This window comes from Pristis pectinata, unplaced genomic scaffold (assembly GCF_009764475.1).
Source record: "Pristis pectinata isolate sPriPec2 unplaced genomic scaffold, sPriPec2.1.pri scaffold_147_arrow_ctg1, whole genome shotgun sequence".
Classification (NCBI taxonomy): domain Eukaryota; kingdom Metazoa; phylum Chordata; class Chondrichthyes; order Rhinopristiformes; family Pristidae; genus Pristis; species Pristis pectinata.
The window spans coordinates 19,843-40,262 of NW_026262486.1; the positions used below are offsets into that span (position 1 = coordinate 19,843).

General features: G+C 56.8%; 1 protein-coding gene across 1 annotated transcript; it reads right to left on the reverse strand.

Annotated features, from left to right (window-relative positions):
- Nucleotides 1-1,847: 1,847 nt before the first annotated feature.
- LOC127567161 (rab GDP dissociation inhibitor alpha) lies at nt 1,848-19,890 on the reverse strand. Its single transcript, XM_052009858.1, has 11 exons — nt 19,658-19,890; nt 17,945-18,052; nt 14,538-14,637; nt 13,666-13,800; nt 9,908-10,106; nt 9,102-9,233; nt 8,398-8,497; nt 5,652-5,823; nt 4,156-4,300; nt 2,761-2,815; nt 1,848-2,336 (listed from the first exon to the last, which is right to left on the reverse strand). Exons 1-11 carry the CDS (start codon nt 19,700-19,702, stop codon nt 2,181-2,183), a joined length of 1,347 nt encoding a protein of 448 aa, XP_051865818.1. The 5' UTR covers nt 19,703-19,890; the 3' UTR covers nt 1,848-2,180.
- Nucleotides 19,891-20,420: the final 530 nt, after the last annotated feature.

Below are 20,420 nucleotides of genomic sequence, written 5' to 3' on the forward strand. Positions count from 1 at the left end.
CCCCAGATCCTACCCCTCACCCATACACTTGGGGGGGGGGCAATTAACCCACTAGCCCCACACAGCCTTGGGATATGGGGGGAAACTGGAGCAGCCAGGGGACAGACAGTGCCGTAGGTCGGGATTGAACCCGGGTCTCCGGAGCGGTTGGGTTGGTGCTTCACGACCCCCAGTGGCTCCTGACTGGGTTACACCTCAGTGGTCGAATTCCAAGTTGAATAAGTTGGTATGGACCAGTTGGGCTGAAGGGCCTGTTTCCATGCTGAACAACTTTCACCTCCTCTGGTCTGTAATGCAACAGCCTCCAGCAGTGATGAACACCTCTTGTCCATCGGAACCCATCGCCCTTCTGAACTGATTAAATAACTGAGGGTTAGTTGGTTCAGCTGGTTATACTTGGCCTGGCTAGATCCCAGCTTCCTGTGATCTGTGCTTCACTCCCATGGGCCCCTCCCCAACTGCCCCCTGAGAAGGTGCAGCCTCCTTGAACCACTGCAGTCAGTGTGGGGAAGGTGCTCCCACTGTGATGTTGGGGATTTACACCCAATGATGAAGGAACAATATATTCTTCCTTGGAGTGTTGGAGGCTGAGGAGTGACCCTATGGAGGATTATAACACCACGTGGGGCATAGATAGACCGTCACAGTCTTTTCCCCAGGGTTGGGGGGGGGGTCTAAAACTAGAGGGCACAGGTTTAAGGTGAGAGGGGAGAGATTAAATAGGAACCCAAGGGGCAACTTCTGCACCCAGAGGGTGGTCCGTATGTGGAACGAGCTGCCAGAGGAAGTGGGTGAGGCAGGTACATTAACAACGTTTAAAAGGTGCATGAATAGGGAAGGTTTGATATGGGCCAAACACGGGCAACTGGGACTGCCTCAGCCAGGCAGCTGGGTAGGTCTGGAGGAGCTGGGCTGAAGGGCCTGTAGCTGGGACTCGGAGGTGGTGTTCCCCTGCTGCCCTCGTCCCCAGTGGGAGAGGTGGCAGGTCCAGGGAGGAGCTGACGGAGCAGCCCAGGCGAGTAACTGCAGTGCATTTCATAGATGGCGCGCACTGCGGCGGCCACTGTGCGCCAGAGGGAGGGAGGGAGCATTGTTTGGGGGGGGGGGGGGGTGTGGGTGGTGTAGTTAGAGCTGCACTCAGCCAGGCGGGGGGGGGGGGGGGGGGGGGTTTTCCATCCCACTCCCGACCAAAGAGCCCGACTGTTGTGAGAACTCCACATGGTTGTCACGTGACAGTAACGACACTGATCCCTGCTGACCAAAGCCCCTCCGAACCTGCCTGACCATTGGCCGTGGCAGGAACCTTTGTCTTTGTCTCCCACACCATTGGCTCGTTTAAATCACAACGGTGAGGCTCCACCCGGCCTCCTAGCACCATAAAAAGGGCTGCATCCCCTAGCCCTTCCTCTTGTGACAACCCCAGGAGTAGTGAGACAACACTGCGGAGATCACTGGTAAGAGTGCATCACCACATGGTCAGGGAGTGTTTCACTCAGACTCAGGGAGCGTTAAGGGCCAGTGCTAGTGTGGGACAGGCATTGAAGTGTTATATCCTGAAGTTGTACATAGTTACTGTGTGCTTGTGCGTATCAGTGTGTGTGTGTGTGCGCGCGTGCGTGCGTGTCAGTGTACCTTACCCCAGTTGCGATTCCCCTCTCACGTTCGTGGTATCCTGTGCATGAGTGAGCATATGCCTGTTCCCAGCCATTCTGTCCCGCGCTTGCCTTTGTGATTAAACTAGTTTGGTCTAAAAAGCTTGTGTCCAGAGTCCTTGATCCTTAAGATGGAAAAAGAACGATTTCACACAACACCAACACACCAAATAAATCAGTGAGGTGACACCCGAGGATGGTTGAAGTTTGGCATTGAGTTTTATTTAGTTACGTCACCAAAGCTGCCCCAAAGGCTGTGGTGTGGAGGACCCCACCGTTTGCCCAGCCGGCTCTCACGAGGCGCCCCTCCACGGGATCCCGTAGGGAGGGGCTGGGGAGGAGGTGGTAAACCAGGCTGGGGTCTCAGGCGGCGGTGGGGGGAGGGGGTAGAGGGGACTCCGGTACGTTCTCTCCCCGTGTGGAGAAGCCCAGTCGTTACGCTCCCCAGGGACGGGTCATCAGGGTGGGGGCTTGGGAGGAGGGGGCTTGTCTCAGACAGGTAGTGGGGGGGGGGGGGGATGGGGGCCACTACTGCTGCTCATCCTCCCCGAAGACGTCCTTCTGCTTGCGCTTCATGTTCTCGAAGTTGAAGTCGGTGCCGGTCATGCGTTTGTACATGTCCTTGATGTTGTTGCAGGTGGTCTCAAAGTGGGTGGTGGCATCGTATGAACTGGAGATGAAGATCTGGCAGAGGGAGGGAGAGAGGGGGAGAAGTGGAGGGGGGGGGAGGGAGGGAGAGACGGAGGGGGGGAGGGAGGGAAGGAGGGGAGTGGTGGACGGGGAGAGAGGGCGCAGGAGTTAACAGTTCACCGTCTGTACCCAGAAGGTTCCCACCCCTCGGAAGTCCCCTGGGGGTCAGTGTGAGGAGGTCCATGTTGCTCACTGCCCATCATTCCCCTTTCAGGGGAGGGGCTCCCTCCACCCACCCCTCCCACTGGGGGAGGGGTCCACCCTCCCTCCCGTTGTGGTCCCTGTAGCCCCCCCCCCCCCCCACAATCCCAGGGTGCATGACAATGACCAATTGTGGGGTGGGGGGGTAATGGCCCCCCATTCGCAGGGCAATCCCCACCCCCCCCCCCCCCCCACCAATCGTGGGTCATGGCCTCACCTGGCTCTCCGACCCGTCCTCCAGCGGTTCGTACAGGTCACTGATGGCGACAAACCTGGGGGTGGGGGGAGAAGGTCACAGGTCAGCAGTGAGGGGGTCACGGGAGAATGGAGACCTACCCCAGCCGAGGAGACGGCGTTCCACCCACCAGGGGAGGGGGCAGGAAAGATTGCCCACTTGGCCCCTCCAGCCTATCCCACCCCCTCCTCCCCAATTCGCCCCCTCCTCCTGAAAGTCCCTGCGGAATCCCCTTCCAGGGAGCACATTCCTGGATCGCGGAGACTCCCTGCAGTAGGGTGGAGCAGTGGGCAGGGTCCCTGGTTCTTGCTCCGGTTCCCTCCCACATCCCAACAAACATGATGGATCAGTGGGATAATTGGCCCCCGGTGTGTGGGCGAGGGGGAGCATCTGGGGGGAGTCGAGTGTAAATGGATGGTCAGTACAACACGGTTGGCTGAAGGGCCTGTTTAAGTGTGGAGAACTTCGGTTCTGTTGGTCCGTTTTCCACCCCCGCCACCCCCGATCACTGCCCCTCCTGGCCCTGGGAGCAGTCTCTCTCCTGACACTCTAGCCAGTAAATGGCAGGAGCATTGAGGTACGGAGGGATCCTGGGGTGCAAGTCCGTCGCTCCCTGGTAGTGGCCGCACGTGGACAGGGTGATGAAGGTGGCGTACGGCATGCTTGCCTTCAATCAGTCAGGGTACCAAGCATGAAAGTCAGGACGTTAAGCCGCAGCTGTATAAAGCCTTGGTCAGGCCGCACAGTGTGCAGTTCTGACACCCCCCACCACCTTCCCCCCCCCCCCCCCCCCCCATCATGGGAAGGATGTGGGGGCTTTGGGAGCAGGTGCAGGAGAGGTTCACCAGGACGCTGCCTGGATTAGAGGGCGTGAGCTATAAGGAGAGGTTGGACAGACTTGGGTTGTTTTCTCTGGAGCGGCAGAGGCTGAGGGGAGAGGTTTATAAGATTACAAGAGGCACAGATAGAGTCAGAATCTTTCTCCAAGGGTGGAAATGTCAAATATTACAGGGTGTGCACTGAAGGTGAGGGGGGGGGGGGGGACACTGAGTGGTGGGTGTGTGGAACAGGTGTCTGGGGAACTGTGGGAAGCAGGCATTTAGACCGGCACATGGAGAGCAGGGACCATGTGCAGGCAGATGGGATCCGCTTGGATTGGCGACCTGGCTGGCACAGACATGGTGGGCCGAAAGGCCTGTTCCTGTGCTGTACCATTCCGTACTATAATCCCACCCTAACCTTCTCTGCAGATGGTCTGCACCCACGCCCCAGTGTGGGAACAGGTCCTGGACCTCTGGAAAGACCCTCGCCCTGGCATTGCCAGATGTGGCCAGGAGGCAGCGAACATGTCACGCCCCCCCCACCCCCCGACCTCACTTTTGGTCGATGGGCTCGAGCAGCTCGAGGGCTGGTTCGATCTCTTTCTCAGGCTGTGCAGTCTCCACGGTGGTGCTGACGATGGCGATATACTTCCCCTGGGCAGCCACATTGTGTGCGTAGGAGATCAGGCAGACGTAGATATCTGTGGGGGGAGAGAGCCCAGAGAGGAATCAACGTCACACCAGTTACCTCATGGTTTCTGGCCCCCTCCCTTCCCCACCCGGGCACTCACCACCTCCCGGGTTACGAGCTGGTCCCCGACTCCCTGCACCACAGACACTCTCAGCCCTGCGACGGAAGAAATTCTTCCTCGTCGCAGTCCTCTCAGCCCAAGACCCTCCCCTCTGATCCTGGACTCCCGTGAGAGGAAACCTCCCCCCTTCACATTCACCCTGTCTAGCCCCCAAAAGGTCTGCACTGCCTCCCACCCCTCCAACCTCCCTGAATCTGGGAGGGCCCAAACTCCGGTGGCTATGGGCCCCGTCTCCCTCGCTCTCTCCTCACGGGACCTCCACCTCACCCTCCAGAATCGACCCACCGACCAAACCCTCCTGCAGATATCAGGACGGGAACTGGGCACGGTGCTGCTGGTGGGGTCTCTCCAACGTTCGGATTACCCCCAGCCACATCTCCCCCTCCCCACCCCAGCAGCTGTCCCTACACCTCCATGCTCCCCCAACACCGCCATCCAGGGAAGTAGCCCGCCCTTCCAGGTGAGGCAGAGGTTCACCTGAACCACCTTGGACCTGGTTTACTGCATCTGGTGCTCCCAATGTGGCCTCCTCCACATGGGCGAGACCAAGCATACGCTGGCTGACTGCTTCGTCAAGGATCCGGGCTCTGTCTGCCGTGGCCGTCTCGAGCCCCCGGCTGCCGGCCATTTTAATTCCCCTCCCCATTCCCACCCCGACCTGTCTGTCCTCAGCCTCCTCCACTGCCAGGGTGAGGGTAAACACAACCCAGAGGTACAGCCCCTCAGATTCCCCCTGGGCAGCCTACAACCCAACAGCAAGAACACTGAATTCTCCAAGTTCTGGTGAACCGCCCCACCCCCCCCCCCCCCCCCCCCCCCCCCCCGATCTACCCAGTTCCTCCTGCACCCACCCACCTACCCCAGGCCCCCGTCACCCTCCCCTCCTCCCCCTCTCCATCCGCCCATCGCCCACGCACTCCCCCCACCGTTCCCATCCGCCCTCCCTCGGTTCCACACTCCACCTTCCCCTCCCATTAGATTGCACCTTCAGCCCTTTCACCTCGTCCACCTTTCACCCACACCCCCCCTCACCTGGATCCACCCATCACCTGCCAGCCCTTGCCCCACCGCTTTATACATCTCCCTCCAGACGCTGCCCGACCCGCTGAGTTCCTCTGGCACCTTGTGTGTTGCTCCCGATTCCAGTGTCTGCAGACTCTGCGTCCCCGGGGATCCCTCACCCTCCCTGTACGGAGGGGAGGGGTCTCCCCCAGCCCTGCCCGCCTCCGCCGGAGCTTACCGGACTTCCTGTTGACCTGGTTCTGAGGGATGATGATCTGGCAGGAATTGGCATCGCTGGTGTTGCGGACGGGGTGGCTGAGGACACAGATGGCCCGAATGACCTGCCCGACCTTCTGCACCCGGTCCGACACGTAGCTGGGGTCGCAGATCAGCTGCTTGCAGCGGGCCACCTGTGGAGGCAGAGGTTAGAGCCCTGACCCACAGCCAGCAGGGAGGCCCTTCGCCTGACACCCCCCTCCCTCCCCCAACCCACTCCTGACGATCCCTCACACACCCACCCGCCCCCGTCGTGAAGCGGCATCCTACTTGAGCACAGCAAGACCCCACAAACAACGATACAAAGGCCCAAAACAGCTAGTCTCTGGATACTGCCCCTCCCTCAATACTGGGAACAGAGTCACACAGCACAGAAACAGGCCCTTCGGCCCAACTGGTCCATGCCAACCAAGATGCCCATTTAAGCTGGTCCCATTTGCCCATATCCCTCTCAACCTTTCCTATCCATGGACCCATCCAAATGTCTTTTAAATATTGTTAGTGTCCCTGCCTCACCCACTTCCTCTGGCAGCTCGTTCCATGTACTGACCACCCTCTGGGTGAAGAATTTGCCCCGCAGGTCCCTTTCAGATCTTTCACATTGAACTCACGACCCCCAGCTTTTAGTTCCCCAACCCTGGGAAACAGACTTTGTGCATTCACCCTATCGATGCCCCACATGATTTTATACACCTCTGTAAGGTCACCCCTCAGTCTCCTACGCTCCAAGGAATAAAGTTCCAGCCTGCCCAACCCCTCCCTGTAACTCAGGCCCTCAAATCCTGGCAGCATCGTCGTAAATCTTCTGTGCACTCTTTCCAACCTAATGACATCTTTCCTACAACAGGGTGACCAAAACCGTACGCAGTACTCCAGGTGCAGCCTCACCAACGTCCTATACAACCGCAAGACATGGGTCATGGGGAAGGGGCAATAACCCCCAATCAAAGACAGTGACCCCATGACCCTTTGGCATTTCGGGGGGTATTGAGGTTTGGAGGGGGTGGGAAGGAGGGCAGTGTACTTAAATTGACAGGATCCACAGGAGGAACTGCCTCAAGAAGGCAACATCCATCAACAAAGATCCCCACCATCCGGGCCTTGCCACCTTCTCACAGCTCCCAACGGGCAGGAGGTACAGAAGCCTGAGGTCCCCACGCCACCAGGTTCTCGAACCGACCAGCTAACCCTAACCCTACCTCAGCAATGGAACACGACAGACCACCTCCTGCACAACCAAGGAGCACAGGACAGTACAGCACAGAGACAGGCCCTTCAGCCCACCATGTTGTGCCAACCTAATGACACCTAATCCCTTCTGCCTGAACCTGGTCCATCTCCCCCATTCGCTGCACATTCATGTGTCGATCTAAGAGCCTCTGAAACCCCTCCATCGTATCTGCCTCCACCCCCACCCCTGGCAGCACATTCCAGGCACCCACCGCTCCCTGTGTAAAACAACCTGCCCCACATATCTCCTTTGAACTTCCCCCCTCTCACCTTAAATGCACACCCTCTAGTATTAGGCATTCCAACCCTGGGAAAAAGACACCGGCTGTCTACCCTATCTATGCCTCTCATAATTTTATAAACCTCTGTCAGGTCTCCCCTCAGCTCTGCCTTTCCAGAGAAAACAACCCAAGTTTGTCCAACCTCTCCTTACAGCCCATGCCCTCTAATCCAGGCAGCACTGCGTTTGACTGCGTTTTTTTTTGACTTTGCACCAAGGTCTTGCCTTTCGCCCCCCCCCCCCCCCCTTCCCTGTCTGGTATGGTTTATGTATAATCTGTGTGTTGTCCGTACCCACGAGCCTGTAATGCTGCTGCAAGTTTCCCACTGTACCTGTACCTCACTGTACATGTGCACACGGCAATGACCTCGACTTGACTCACGAAACTCCAGCGACACCAGGTTCAGCAACAATGACTTCCCTTCAACCATTCGGTTCTTGAACCGACCAGCACAACCCTGATCGCTGCAGTTTTACAACACCATGCCCACTTTGCACTGAAGCTTGTGATTTCTTGTTCGAATTGTGTTCTTGTAAAAATTGTGTACAATTTATGTTTAGTTTATGCTTTTCTTGTGAATGTTATGCACCTGATGCTCTGTGCCTGTGATGCTGCTGCAGGTAAGTTTTTCATTGCACCTGTGCATTAACGTACTTAGAACATGAGAAATAGGAGCAGGAGGAGACCATCTGGCCCGTCGAGCCTGCTCCTCCATTCCATAAGATCAAGGCTGATCTGGCCGTGGACTCAACTCCATCTACCTGCCTTAATTCCCCGACTCTGCAAAAATCTATCTAACAGTGTTTTAAGTATATTTAATGAGGTAGCCTCTACTGCTTCCCTGGGCAGAGAATTCCACAGATTCACTACTCTCTGGGAAAAGCAGTTCCCCCTCATCTCCATCCTAAATCTACTCCCCTGAATCTTGAGGCTACGTCCCCTCGTTCTGTGGAAACAACCTCCCTGCCTTCATCTCTCCCTTTCATGCTTTTATCTGTTACTTGTGCACATGACAACCTCGACTTTGACTCCTCTGTGACCTCCTGCTGTGCACGTTTCAGATTTGATTCACCCTGCCCCGTCGGACCCCCCCCCCCCCCAACAACTCGACTGTGGGAGGGGTCAGTTGGTCGCCCCCCCCCAGTTTGGAGAAAGTGCCAACACTCGTGCATCAGGACTCTAAGCGGGAGCCATTACCTCTCCTTCGGACTTGACGCCCACCACGCGCTTGTTCTCGATCACCAGCTCATCCACCGGTTTGTTCAACATGTAGGTGCCCCCGTAAATCGCACTCAGCCTAGGGAGAGGGGGGAGAGTCAAAGCCCGGTCACTCCTCAGCACTGGGGGGGGGGTGGAGGGTTAAATCTGGGGGTCTTCACAGCAATGCAGGACAGGCCACTCAGCCCCTCTGGTTGTTCCCAGCCCATCTCCCCCCCGATCCCCCTTCTCCCTGAATCTGTTCCTACTCCCCATCCAGGCCGTGAGTCCCAGATCAACATTCCCTCCCCCTCCCGTTCCGTTGCCCGTTCCCCTTGATCTGTGTCCGCCCCCCCCCCCCCCACTCCCCTCGCAGTGTCAAGCTCCTCAAGACTAACCCCAGCACTCCCCCCCCTCCCTGTCCGAACCTCGCCATAACACCCCGGTCCAGCCAGCAAACCACAGCGTTTGTCCAGAGACGGATGTGGGAATCCTGGCTGGGAATATGGGCGGGGGGGTGGGGTCTCCAGCGGAGGGATCCAAACCACCAGGTCCCCACAGGGAGGAGAGGGAGGGGCTACGGGGGAGGTGGGGAGAGGTCCACGTCCTACACCGAGAGGCAGTTGGGAAGCCACCCCGAGTGAAACCCTCTGGCCCACCCGGGAGACACAGCGGCCACACTCCCTCCCAATCCACAGCCTCACCTGGCAAATCCTTGTGGCAGCTCACCCAGTCCGTACAGGGGGTACAGGTAGGGGCTCTTGCCATACCGCGCCAGCGATTCACTGTACAGCTTGATGCGATTGATGGTCTCCAGGCACGGCAGGTCCAGGTACCTGCAGGGGACACAGACACAGAGACCGTCCGCGACCTGCTGCCAACAGACACATTTCCCACCACCCACCCCACCACCCACCGGATCGCTTCTTCACCCGATGCCTCCCACAGTTGAACAGTCTCTCACCAGCTGGCTCTGTCATTTGATCCGCTTGTCCCCAGAGCACTCGAGCCCACCCTGCACCGAGGGTATACCCCCCATCTCCCTGGGCACAGAGAGAACGTCAGAGACTTCCCTCCGCTGGGGTCTTCCATCTCTGGTGGGCCCCCCCCCCCCCCCCCCCCCCCCCCAATTCTGAAACCAAGACGGGGAGGGTTGTGGGGGCCGGAGGGGGTCAGAGAGATGGGGAGGGGTGCAGGGGCCAGAGGGGGGTCATAGAGATGGGGAGGGGTCTGAGGGGGTCACAGAGACGGGGAGGGGTGGGGTCTCTGAGTCTGGGGAAGCGGGGGTGGGGTTAATGGGTTCCGGGACAGCAGGGATTCAGGCGAGGAACAAGAACCAACAATCTGCCTTGTCCCCACACCGCCACCCGTGGGATCTTGCTGTGCACACAAAGCAGCCGGCAGTCTCCCCGTCTTGCTGGAAGCCCTTCGCGGTGCCCGGTGCCGGTGCGGGAGGGGGTGCGCCGGGGAAGAGGGGAACCTCCCTCCCTCATTCCCGCCAGCCACGCACTCGTCGGTCCTGTAGAGGGCCAAGGCATGTCCGGTGATGTCGATGACGTCCTGGCTCAGGTCGAACTTCTTGTAGACCTCCCGCATGGTGGTCCCGACGGGGTCCACACCCTGGTAGGTCTTGGGGTCGTTCTCGTCGAAGGAGGCCACGAAGACCAGGAACTTGCGGAAACGGCGTTTCTCGAACATGCCCATGAGATCTGCGGGGGTGGGGGAAAACGTCAGAGACACTGCGACATGTGGGATGGACATTCCGTGCTATCCACCTCCGCCCTCTCCCACTGCCCGGCACGTTCACTCCCTAACACTGCGCCAATCCGTCCCTGCTGCTCCCGTTCCAGATCCCACCCACTCCCTGCGGAAAACCTCCCCCCCCCCCCCACCCCCCCCTTCCTCGGGTCCTTTCCCCCATTCTCCTCGTTCTCCACCGTGCCTCCGGGAGACGTCCCTCTCTACCTGCTCTTCCCACCCCCCACTCCCTCTCCCGGATCCGCCACAGGGTCCTCTGTTCCCAGAACAACCCCGGCTTCTCCGATCTGCCCACAGAACCAGTCTCCCATCCCAGGGATCGTCCCAGCGAATCTCTTCCCCCACCCTCCCCAAAGGCTGTGCATCTTTCCCAGAGTGCGGTCCCCAGAACTGGACACCTCCAGCTGTGGTCCAACCACTGGATTATAACGGTTCTCCGTGACTTCCTCACTGGTGTACAATAAAGGCAACTGTGGAATGGGCAGCGTTGCTGCAGTGATACAGGGCGTAGGGGAGGCCACACCCGGAGCACCGTACAGGGCGTAGGGGAGGCCACACCCAGAGCACCCTACAGGGCGTAGGGGAGGCCACACCCAGAGCACCCTACAGGGCGTAGGGGAGGCCACACCCGGAGCACCGTACAGAGTGTAGGTCCTTTCCTTTACAAGATGTACCACTGCTCTTTTTTTAAACTGACATCAGTAGTGGGTAAATTACTGGAAGGTGTTCTGAGAGATCGGGTATACAAGTATTTGGACAGCCAAGGACTGATTAAGGATAGTCAGCATGGCTTTGTGCGTGGTAGATCATGTTTACCGAATCTTGTAGAGTTTTTTGAGGAGGTTACCAAGAAAGTAGATGAAGGAAAGGCTGTGGATGTTGTCTACATGGACTTTAGTAAGGCCTTTGACAAGGTCCCAGGTGGGAGGTTAGTTCAGAAGGTTCAGACACTAGGTATCCATGGAGAGGTTGTAAACTGGATTCGAAATTGGCTGTGTGGGAGAAGACAGAGAGAGGTAGTGGATGATTGTTTCTCAGACTGGAGGCCTGTGACTAGTGGTGTGCCTCAGGGATCTGTGCTGGGGCCATTGTTGTTTGTTGTCAATATCAATGATCTAGATGATCACGTGGTAAATTGGATCAGCAAGTTTGCTGATGAGTGACAAGTGTGAGGTGTTGCATTTTGGAAGGACAAATCAAGGGAGGACATACACAGTAAATGGTAGGGCACTGAGGAGTGCGGAGGGACAAAGGGATCTGGGAGTTCAGATACATAATTCCCTGAAAGTGGCGTCACAGGTAGACAGGGTTGTAAAGGCGGCGTTTGGCATCCTGGCATTCATAGATCAAAGTATTGAGTACAGGAGTTGGGATGTTATGGTGAGGTTGTATAAGTCATTGGTGAGGCCAAATTTGGAGTATTGTGTGCAGTTCTGGTCACCTAACTATAGGAAGGATGTCAGTAAGATTGAACGAGTGCAGAGGAGATTTACTAGAATGTTGCCGGGTCTTCAGGAGTTGAGTTACAGGGACAGATTGAACAGGTTAGGACTTTATTCTCTGGAGCGCAGAAGAATGAGGGGAGATTTGATAGAGGTTTACAAAATTATGAGGGGTATAGACAGAGTTAATGTGAGTAGGCTCTTTCCACCGAGATTAGGAGAGATAAGTACGAGAGGACACGGCTTTAGGGTGAAAGGGGAAAGGTTTAGGGGGAACTTCTTCACTCAGACAGTGGTGGGAGAGTGGAACGAGCTGCCACCTGATGTAGTAAATGCAGGCTCACTCTTAAGTTTTAAGAATAAATTGGATAGATACATGGATGGGAGAGGTCTGGAGGGTTATGGACTGGGTGCAAGTCAATGGGACTAGCGGAATAAAGTTTCGGCACAGACTCGAATGGCCTGTTTTCTGTGCTGTAGTGTTCTACGGTTCTATGCACCAGCACTGGGGACGGTCCGGAAGAGGCCAATTCGGGAGTGAGGGAGTCACCTCATCACAAGCAGCTATAGGAAATAGATCTGCATCCTTAGAGTTTAATGAGGGGTGATCTTATTGAAACACAAGATCCTGAAGGGACAGGGCAGGGCTGGTGTCAAGATGTTTCCCCCCAGTGGGAGAACGTCGAATGAGGGGCTCACAGTTACAGCGTTGAGGGTGGCCATTTAGAACACAGAACAGTACAGCACAGGCACAGGCCCTTCAGCCCACAATGTCTGTGCTGACCATGATGCCAAATTAAACTGATCCCTTCTGCCTGCACATGATCCATATCCCTCCATTGCCTGCACACTCATGTCTATCTCACAGCCTCTTGAACACAACAATCGTATCTGCCTCCACCCCCACATTCCAGGCACCCACCGCTCTGTAAACAAAAACTTGCCCCGCACGTCTCCTTTGAACTTCGCCCCCTCACCTTAAATGCACGCCCTCTGGTATGAGAGATTTCTACCCTGGGGCAAGGACTGATCATTTATGCTAACCCTGCCTCTCATAATATCCACGCCTCCCCTTGGCCTCCACCGCTCCAGAGAAAACAACAAGTCTGTCCAACGTCTCCTCATAGCTCATGCCCCCTCTCCACAGTCTCCCTGTGACGGGGCGACCAGGACCGTACACAATACTCCAGATGAGTGAAGTAAGATGTATAAGAGGGAGGTGAAACTCTGGAGTTCCCTTCCCCGGAGGGTTGTGGAGGCTGGAGCATTGGGGAGGTCTAAAGGAGAGGGAGATAAATGATTGAGGGCCACAGGGATCCGGTGCAGAGCAGGATGTGAAGTCTGGGGCAGATCAACCTGAACCCTGGGGCAGGATTGAGGAGCAGGGTGACCTGGTTTCTGGCAGACCCATGGGCACACCAGACCAGGGGAGGGATGGACAAGGAGGTGCAGAGAGGATGCCTCCTCAGGCCAGAGAGTCTGGGACCAGGAACGCCAGCTTGGGATGCAGGGACGGCCATTGGGGATGGAGGGGAGAGGAATCTCCTCACTGGGAGTGTTTGGACTTCTCCCTCAGGAGGCTGTGGGGTCCTCTGGAGATCCAGAGGTCTCTGGCCACAGTGTTGCTGGAGATATGAAGTTCTTCTACCAGTCACATAGGATGGGCCATTCAACCCCTTGGCACCTATCACAACCACCTTCCCGTCCCTTCAACCTGCCCCTCTCCAATCCCCTCCTCCCCAGAGATCCCTTCCTACCCATCCTGCTCTCCGCCACGTCCCCACCCACCCACCCCCCTCTCAGAAGTATCCTTCTGTGGGATCCAGTTCCGAACTTCCGAGGGCAGCTCTCCCCTCCCGAAACACCCCAGGAACTCTGCCCCTCCCCCATCTGTCCACCTCAGATCACCACTCCCCCACCCCCCCCCCCCCCCCCACCCACAACCAGGGGAAAGTTTCCCTCTGCAACCACACCCCACCCCCACAACGTCCTGCACCAAACCATCACAATTCCGAGGGCATGCCTGGGACAGAGGGGAGGGAGAGCAGGGCGTGGGGAGGGCACTCACTAGAAGCCAGGGCTTCAGTTTCCGTGGAGGGCACTTTGTAGATCCTGCCGGCCTTGTAGACGAAGCTTCCTTCCACCACCTTGAAGTCGAGGTAGCGGGTCACCTCCGTGTACAGGAGCATCTTCACCAGTTGGCCTGGGGAGAGGGCAGAGAGGAGACAGAGAACCGTGCACATCCATCACTCTCCCACACTGGCGCACCCTGCTCTCCCCACCCACTCCCAACAGCATAGTGCTCCCCTCCTGCGCCAGCACACCCTGCGCCCCAGACACACCGCACTCCCCTCCCACACCGGCACACCCTGCGCCCCAGACACACAGCGCTCCCCCCGCACTCCTCCCGTACTGACACACCCTGTGCCCCAGGCACACAGCGCTCCCCCCACCCCACACCAACACACCCTGCGCCCCAGACACACAGCACTTCCCCCCCCACCCCTCAGACACACGGTGCTCCCCCCTCAGAGAGCCGGACTGTACAGATGCTTCCAGCCGAAACCCTTGAAGGTCATGAATTGAGGTGATGGGTGGGGGGCAGCGGTGGGGGGACTGTAAGTACCACACCACAGAAACAGGCCCTTCGGCCCAACTGGTCCATGCTGACCATGGTGCTGGGCCCACCTGCCCCCTAAACCCCCCCCCCCCCAAACCACCCCCCCCCCCCCAGGGTCCACAAATCAGTTCCTGGCTCAGGCAGCTAACATCTCTCCCCACCTCTGCCCCACCACCCAGAGCCACCGCTCCCCCTTTACCACTTAGAACTCCCCCCATCACCACTCCCCCCCCCGTCACCACCCCCCCAAATCACCACCCCCCACCCCCAATCACCACCCACCACTCCTCCCGGCACACCCCCTCCCCAAACCCACTCACCATTGGCCATCAGGAACTTGGGGATCAGGTCCACGTTCCAATCCCTGCCACGGCCCATGGACTCAGGGGGAGCGTCCGACAGACTGAACCTCTTGTACAGCTGTGGAGCAGAGGAAGAGCCCGTTCACACCTCCCGAGGTGAGCCCCCCCCCCCCCCCAAACGGCGGGTGGCTGATCAAGTTCCCACTGGCTGTGCGAGAACAACCCCCACCTCTCTAAGCCCCTGCACCCCAGTCCCACACCCCTGGTATTGCCTCAGTCAGTCTCTACCACACCGGGTCCAAGATCTCCCCATAGGGTCACAAGACACAGGAACAGAATTAGGCCGTTCAGCCCATCGAGTCTGCTCTGCCATTCCATCAATAGCTGACTTATTTTTCCCCCTCAACCCCACTCTCCTGCCTTCTCCCCGTAACCTTTGACACCCTTACTAATCGGGAACCTATCATTTTCCACCTTGGAACCTTGCAGCCTAAGGGCATGAATATTAAATTCTCCAACTTTAAGTAATTCCCACCCCCCCCACCCCCAACCATGCCTCTTACCTGCATCTATCACCACCCTATGTCCACCCCACCTCCCCTCTCTTGTCCATCTATCACTGCTCTGCTTTTCCCTCCTATATATTGGGCTTCCCCTTTTCCTATCTTCAGTCCTGAAGAAGGGTCCTGACCCGCAGCGTTGACCACCTGCTTTTCTCCACAGACGCTGCCTGGCCTGCTGAGTTCCTCCAACATCATCGTGGTTTTCATCTGGATTCCAGCATCTGTTTCTCTAAGGACCTATCAAACTCCGCTTTAAACACACCCAGTGACTTGGCCTCCACAGCTGTCTGTGGCAACGAATTCCACAGATTCACCGCCCTCTGGCTGAAGAAATTCCTCCTCATCTCAGTCTAAAGGGACGTCCCTTTATTCCGAGGCTGTGCCCTCGGATCCCGGACTCTCCCACTGATGGAAACATCCTCTCCATGTCCACTTTATCCAGGCCTTTCAATATTCAGTAGGTTTCAATGAGATCCCCCGTCATCCTTCTAACCTCCAGTGAGTACAGGCCCAGAGCCATCAAATGCTCCTCATACGTTAACCCTTTCACCCCCGGGATCATTCTCGTGAACCTCCTCTGGACCCTCTCCAACACCAGCACATCCTTCCTTAGATACAGGGCCCAAAACTGCTCACAATACTCCAAATGTGGTCTGACCAACACCTTATAAAGCCTCAGCGTTACATCCTTGCTTTTACATTCTAGTCCTCTCAAAATTAATGCTAACATTGCATTTGCCTTCCTTACTACCGACTCAACCTGCAAGTTAACCTTTAGGGAATCCTGCACCAGGACTCCCAAGTCCCTTTGCACCACTGATTTCTGAATTCACTCCCCATTTAGAAAATAGTCTCCGCCTTTGTTCCTTCTACCAGAGTGCATGACCGTACACTTCCCTACGCTGTGTCCATCTGCCACTTCTTTGCTCGTTCTCTCAACCTGTCCAAGTCCTTCTGCAGACTCCCTGCTTCCTCTACACTACCTGCCCCTCCACCTGTCTTTGTATCATCCTCAAACCTGGCCACCAAGCCATTAATTCCATCATCCAGATCATTAGAGTAGCAGACCCAACGCTGACCCCTGGGGAACACCACTAGTCACCAGCAGCCAAGCAGAAAAGGTCCCCTTTATTCCCAAGCTGACTTCGGCTTATTTTATCATGAGCTTCCAAGTACCCCAAAACCTCATCCGTAATAATGGACTCTAACATATTACCAACCACTGAAGTCGGGCCAACCGGCCTCTAATCTCCTGTCTTTTGCTTCCCTCCCTTCTTAAAGAGTGGAGTGACATTTGCAATTTTCCAGTCCTCTGGAACCATTCCTGACCCTCATGATTTTTGAAAGATCACTACTAATGCCTCCACAATCTCCTCAGCTACCTCTTTCAGAACCCTGGGGTGTAGTCTGTCTGGTCCAGGTGACTTATCCACCTTCAGACCTTTCAGCTTCCCAAGCACCTTCTCCTCAGTAATAGCGACCACACACACTTCTGCCCCCGACCCTCTCGAATTTCTGGCACGTTGCTGGTGTCTTCCACAGTGAAGACTGACGCAAAATACTTATTCAGTTCGTCCGCCATTTCTTTGTTCCCCATTACTACCTCTCCAGCGTCGTTTTCCAGCAATCCCATGTCCACTCTTGCCTCTCTTTTACTCTTTATATATCTGAAAAGACTTCTGGTGTCCTCTGTTTATATTACTGGCAGCTTACCTGATTATTTCATCTCTTCTCCCCTCATTGCTTTCTGTTGGTTTTTAAAAGCTTCCCAATCCTCCAGCTTCCCACTAATTTTTGCAATATTGTATGCCCTCCCTTTTGCTTTTATGCTGTCTTTGACTTCCCTCGTCAGCCACGGTTGCCTCACCCTCCCTCTAGAATGCTGCTTCTTCTTTGGGATGAACTGATCCTGTGTCTTCCAAATCACTCCCAGAAACTCCTGCCATTGCTGCTTTACCGCCATCCCTGCTGGGGTCCCCTTCCAATCATCTTTGGCCAGCTCCTCTCTCATGCCTCTGTATTTACCTTGACTCAACTGTAACACCGATACATCCGATTTTAGCTTCTCCCTCTCAAACTGCAGGGTGAATTCTATCAGATTATGATCGCTGCCTCCTAAGGGTCCCTCTGCCTTAAGCTCCCTAATCAAATCTGGTTCATTGCACAACACCAGATCCAGAATTGCCTTTTCCCTCATGGGCTCGACCACAAGCTGCTCTAAAAAGCCATCTTGTAAGCATTTTACAAATTCCTTCTCTTGGGATCCAGTGCCAACCCGATTTTCCCAATCTACCTGCATATTGGAATCCCCCATGACCACCGTAACATTGCCCTTTTTACATGCCTTTTCTAGCTCCTGTTGTAATTTGTACCCCACATCCTGGCTACTATTCGGAGGCCTGTATATAACTCCCAACAGGGTCTTGTTACCCTTGCAGTTTCTTAACTCTACCCACAAGGATTCGACATCTTCTGATCCTATGTCACTTCTTGCTAAGGATTTGATTTCATTTTTTACCAGCAGAGCCACCCCACCCCCTCTGCCCACCTGCTTTTCTTTTCGATAGGATGTGTTCCTCGGATGTGATGCCCACAACGTCATACCTGCCAATTTCAAACTGCGCTATGAGCTCATCTACCTTATTTTGTATACTGGGAGCATTCAAATATCACACCACCTGCATTCACCACCCCTCTTCTCAAATTTGTCTCCTGAAGTTAAATTCTTATCCTTTTCCACACTTTCTGTCTTATTTGTTAGTATGGAGACGTCAGTAACCTCTCCCGCAACTCTCCTTCCCTCTTACTTTGTCCATCCTTTTCCAATCTGCTGAACCCCCCCCCCCCACCCCGCGACCTTACCTCCTCCAAAGGGGTGATCGAGGAGCTCTCGCCGCCATAGTAGGGATTCCGATCCATGTGGAGAACCTTCTTCCCGTTGACGGACATGATCCCCGACAGGATGCATTCCTGATAGAGATGGAGGGAGGGTGGAGGCCGCTTATCACCAGGAGGTGAGAGTGGTGGACAAGGTCCTGTCGGAGCAGGGACACAGCTCCATCCCCACCCTCTGTATGTTTAAACCCTCCCCACACCATCCGCTGTCCCGACTCTGGAGTTCCAGACGTGTGACAATAAGAGATCAATTACCAATGGAATCCAGGGCCAAAGTCCCAGGGAGGCCGGACTTTGGGAGCTTTGGTGTGGATCGGGAAAACCCTGGGGGTCCTGGTTCACCAAGCGAGCATGCTGAAGGCTGGTCTTTGTTGTACCAGGAGCAAGGACGTCCTGCTGCAGCTGAACAGGGACTCGTCAAGTCCCATCTGGAGTTGTGAGTGCAGATGTGGTCTCCTCACCCAAGCAAGGATGTTCTTGCCACGGAGGGGGTGCAACAGACATTGACGAGACCGATTTCTGGAACAGACAGACTTCCGTCCTCCGGAGCAGAGAATGAGATGGGATTTCACAGGAACCTGCACAATTCTAATAGGACTGGACAGTGGATTTGGGAAGGGTTTTTCCGATCACCGGGGAGCCCAGGACCAGGGTGACAGCCTCAGGATGTGGGATATGCCATTTAGAACGGAGAAGAAGCATGGAGTTGTTCTCCACAGTGAAGGCCAAGTCATTAAACACCTTCAGGAGGGAGGTAGGTGCATTTCTCGATGCTGCAGACGAGCTCGGGAAGACAGAATGGTCAGCACGGATGAGTTGGGCCAAAGGGCGTGCACCTGTGCCGTATAACTCTACGGGACGGGGGAGTACGGGGAGAAGGCAGGAACAGGTGATCCGTCACGTTGGCATTGGGACAAGACAGAGGTGAGCGAACATCTCCGGCACCCACCCACCCACCAGCGAGGAATTCAGCAGGTTTCAGAGACCCCCCCCCCCCCCCCCCCCGAGGCCCCAGCTGTCACCCCCGTCCGCACCAGTCACGGTGTGGCAGGAGGAGTCGCGGGAATGCAGTGGTTGGAATGTCGCGCCACAGCTGAACGTTGGCGAGGTTCACGCAGAAATCCAGGAGATTTCGGCAACAGGGATGGAAAATACCCCACCACCCAAAAGACCCTGATAATCCAGCAGCTTCTGCTGGATTCTGCAGGTCGCCCGCCAGGCAATACACCCGGTAACGCACCGACTCGCTGTGCCTAGGGTGGTGACACAGGGGTCCAGTCACGCTCCAGTGAAGCCGGCTGCTTCGAAGGGAGTGGGGCCCCCACCAGGTCTTCCCCACCCTCGGGACCCTACCCACCCCCGAGCTGACCAAGCAGCAGGTGGAAGTGAGGGGGTCAGCCTCTCCCCCCCCCCCACCAAGTGAGGGAATGAGTCCTGATGAAGGGCCCCGACCCCAAATGTCGACTGTCCCGCTCCCCCCACGGACGTTACCCAACCCGCTGAGTTCCTCCGACATTGTGTGCATTGCCCAGATTCCAGCATCTGAAGTCCCTGGTGTCTGAAGTTCGCCCTCCCCAGAAATCCCGGCACCAGTCCCCACAGGGGGGAATATCCCAAAGATCCCTGCACGTCCCCACAGGAGGGATGAGGGGGAGGGGGGGGGTAGGACAAGATCCTCACCGTCAGCCCGGTGCCCAGAACGATCACGTCGTATTCCTCGTCCATGTTCCGACTGCCGTTACCGGGCGGGGGGTGGCCGGGACCTCCTCAGCAGCAACACTGTAATCCCGAGGGCGAGGGAGTGAGACAGAGGCTGAGGGAGTGAGGGAAGCGAGGGGCCCGGGTATCCCTGTCCAACCTCCCGAGCCCGGGGGGGGGGCGTTCAGAGGGATCTGCCCTTCCCTGCACAGGATTCCTTCCCCACCACACCCACCCTCCCACCTACACCCCCACCTCCACTAAACCTCCCCCCATCCCCCACTGAGGGCAGCGGGCGATAGCGCAGGGGTGGGTTGGGGGGGGGGGGCAGTGACGGTGGATGGAGAGGAGGGGGTGGGAGAGGCCAGTGGGAGGAGAGGAGGAGGGAGGTGGAGGGAGAGGAGAGAGGGAGTACGAGAGGGAGGGTGGAGGGGTGTAGAGGAGGTGGAGGTGGAGGGAGGGATGGACTGAGGGAGAGGAGTGTGGAGGAAGGGAGAGGAGTGGGTGAGGGGGAGGTGGGGGAAGGAGGGGAGGGGAGGGGGAGGTGGGGGAAGGAGGGGAGGGGAGGGGGAGGAAGGGGGGTGAAGGGGTGGGGAGGTGGTGTGTGGGGAGGGAGGGGAGGGGTGGGGGTGTGGGAGGGGAGTGGGAGGGGAGGGAGGGGAGGGGGGAGGGGAGGGGGAGGGGTGGGGGGCTGGGGAGGGAGGGGGTGGGGAGGTGGTGTGAGGGGGAGGAGAGGGAGGTTGAG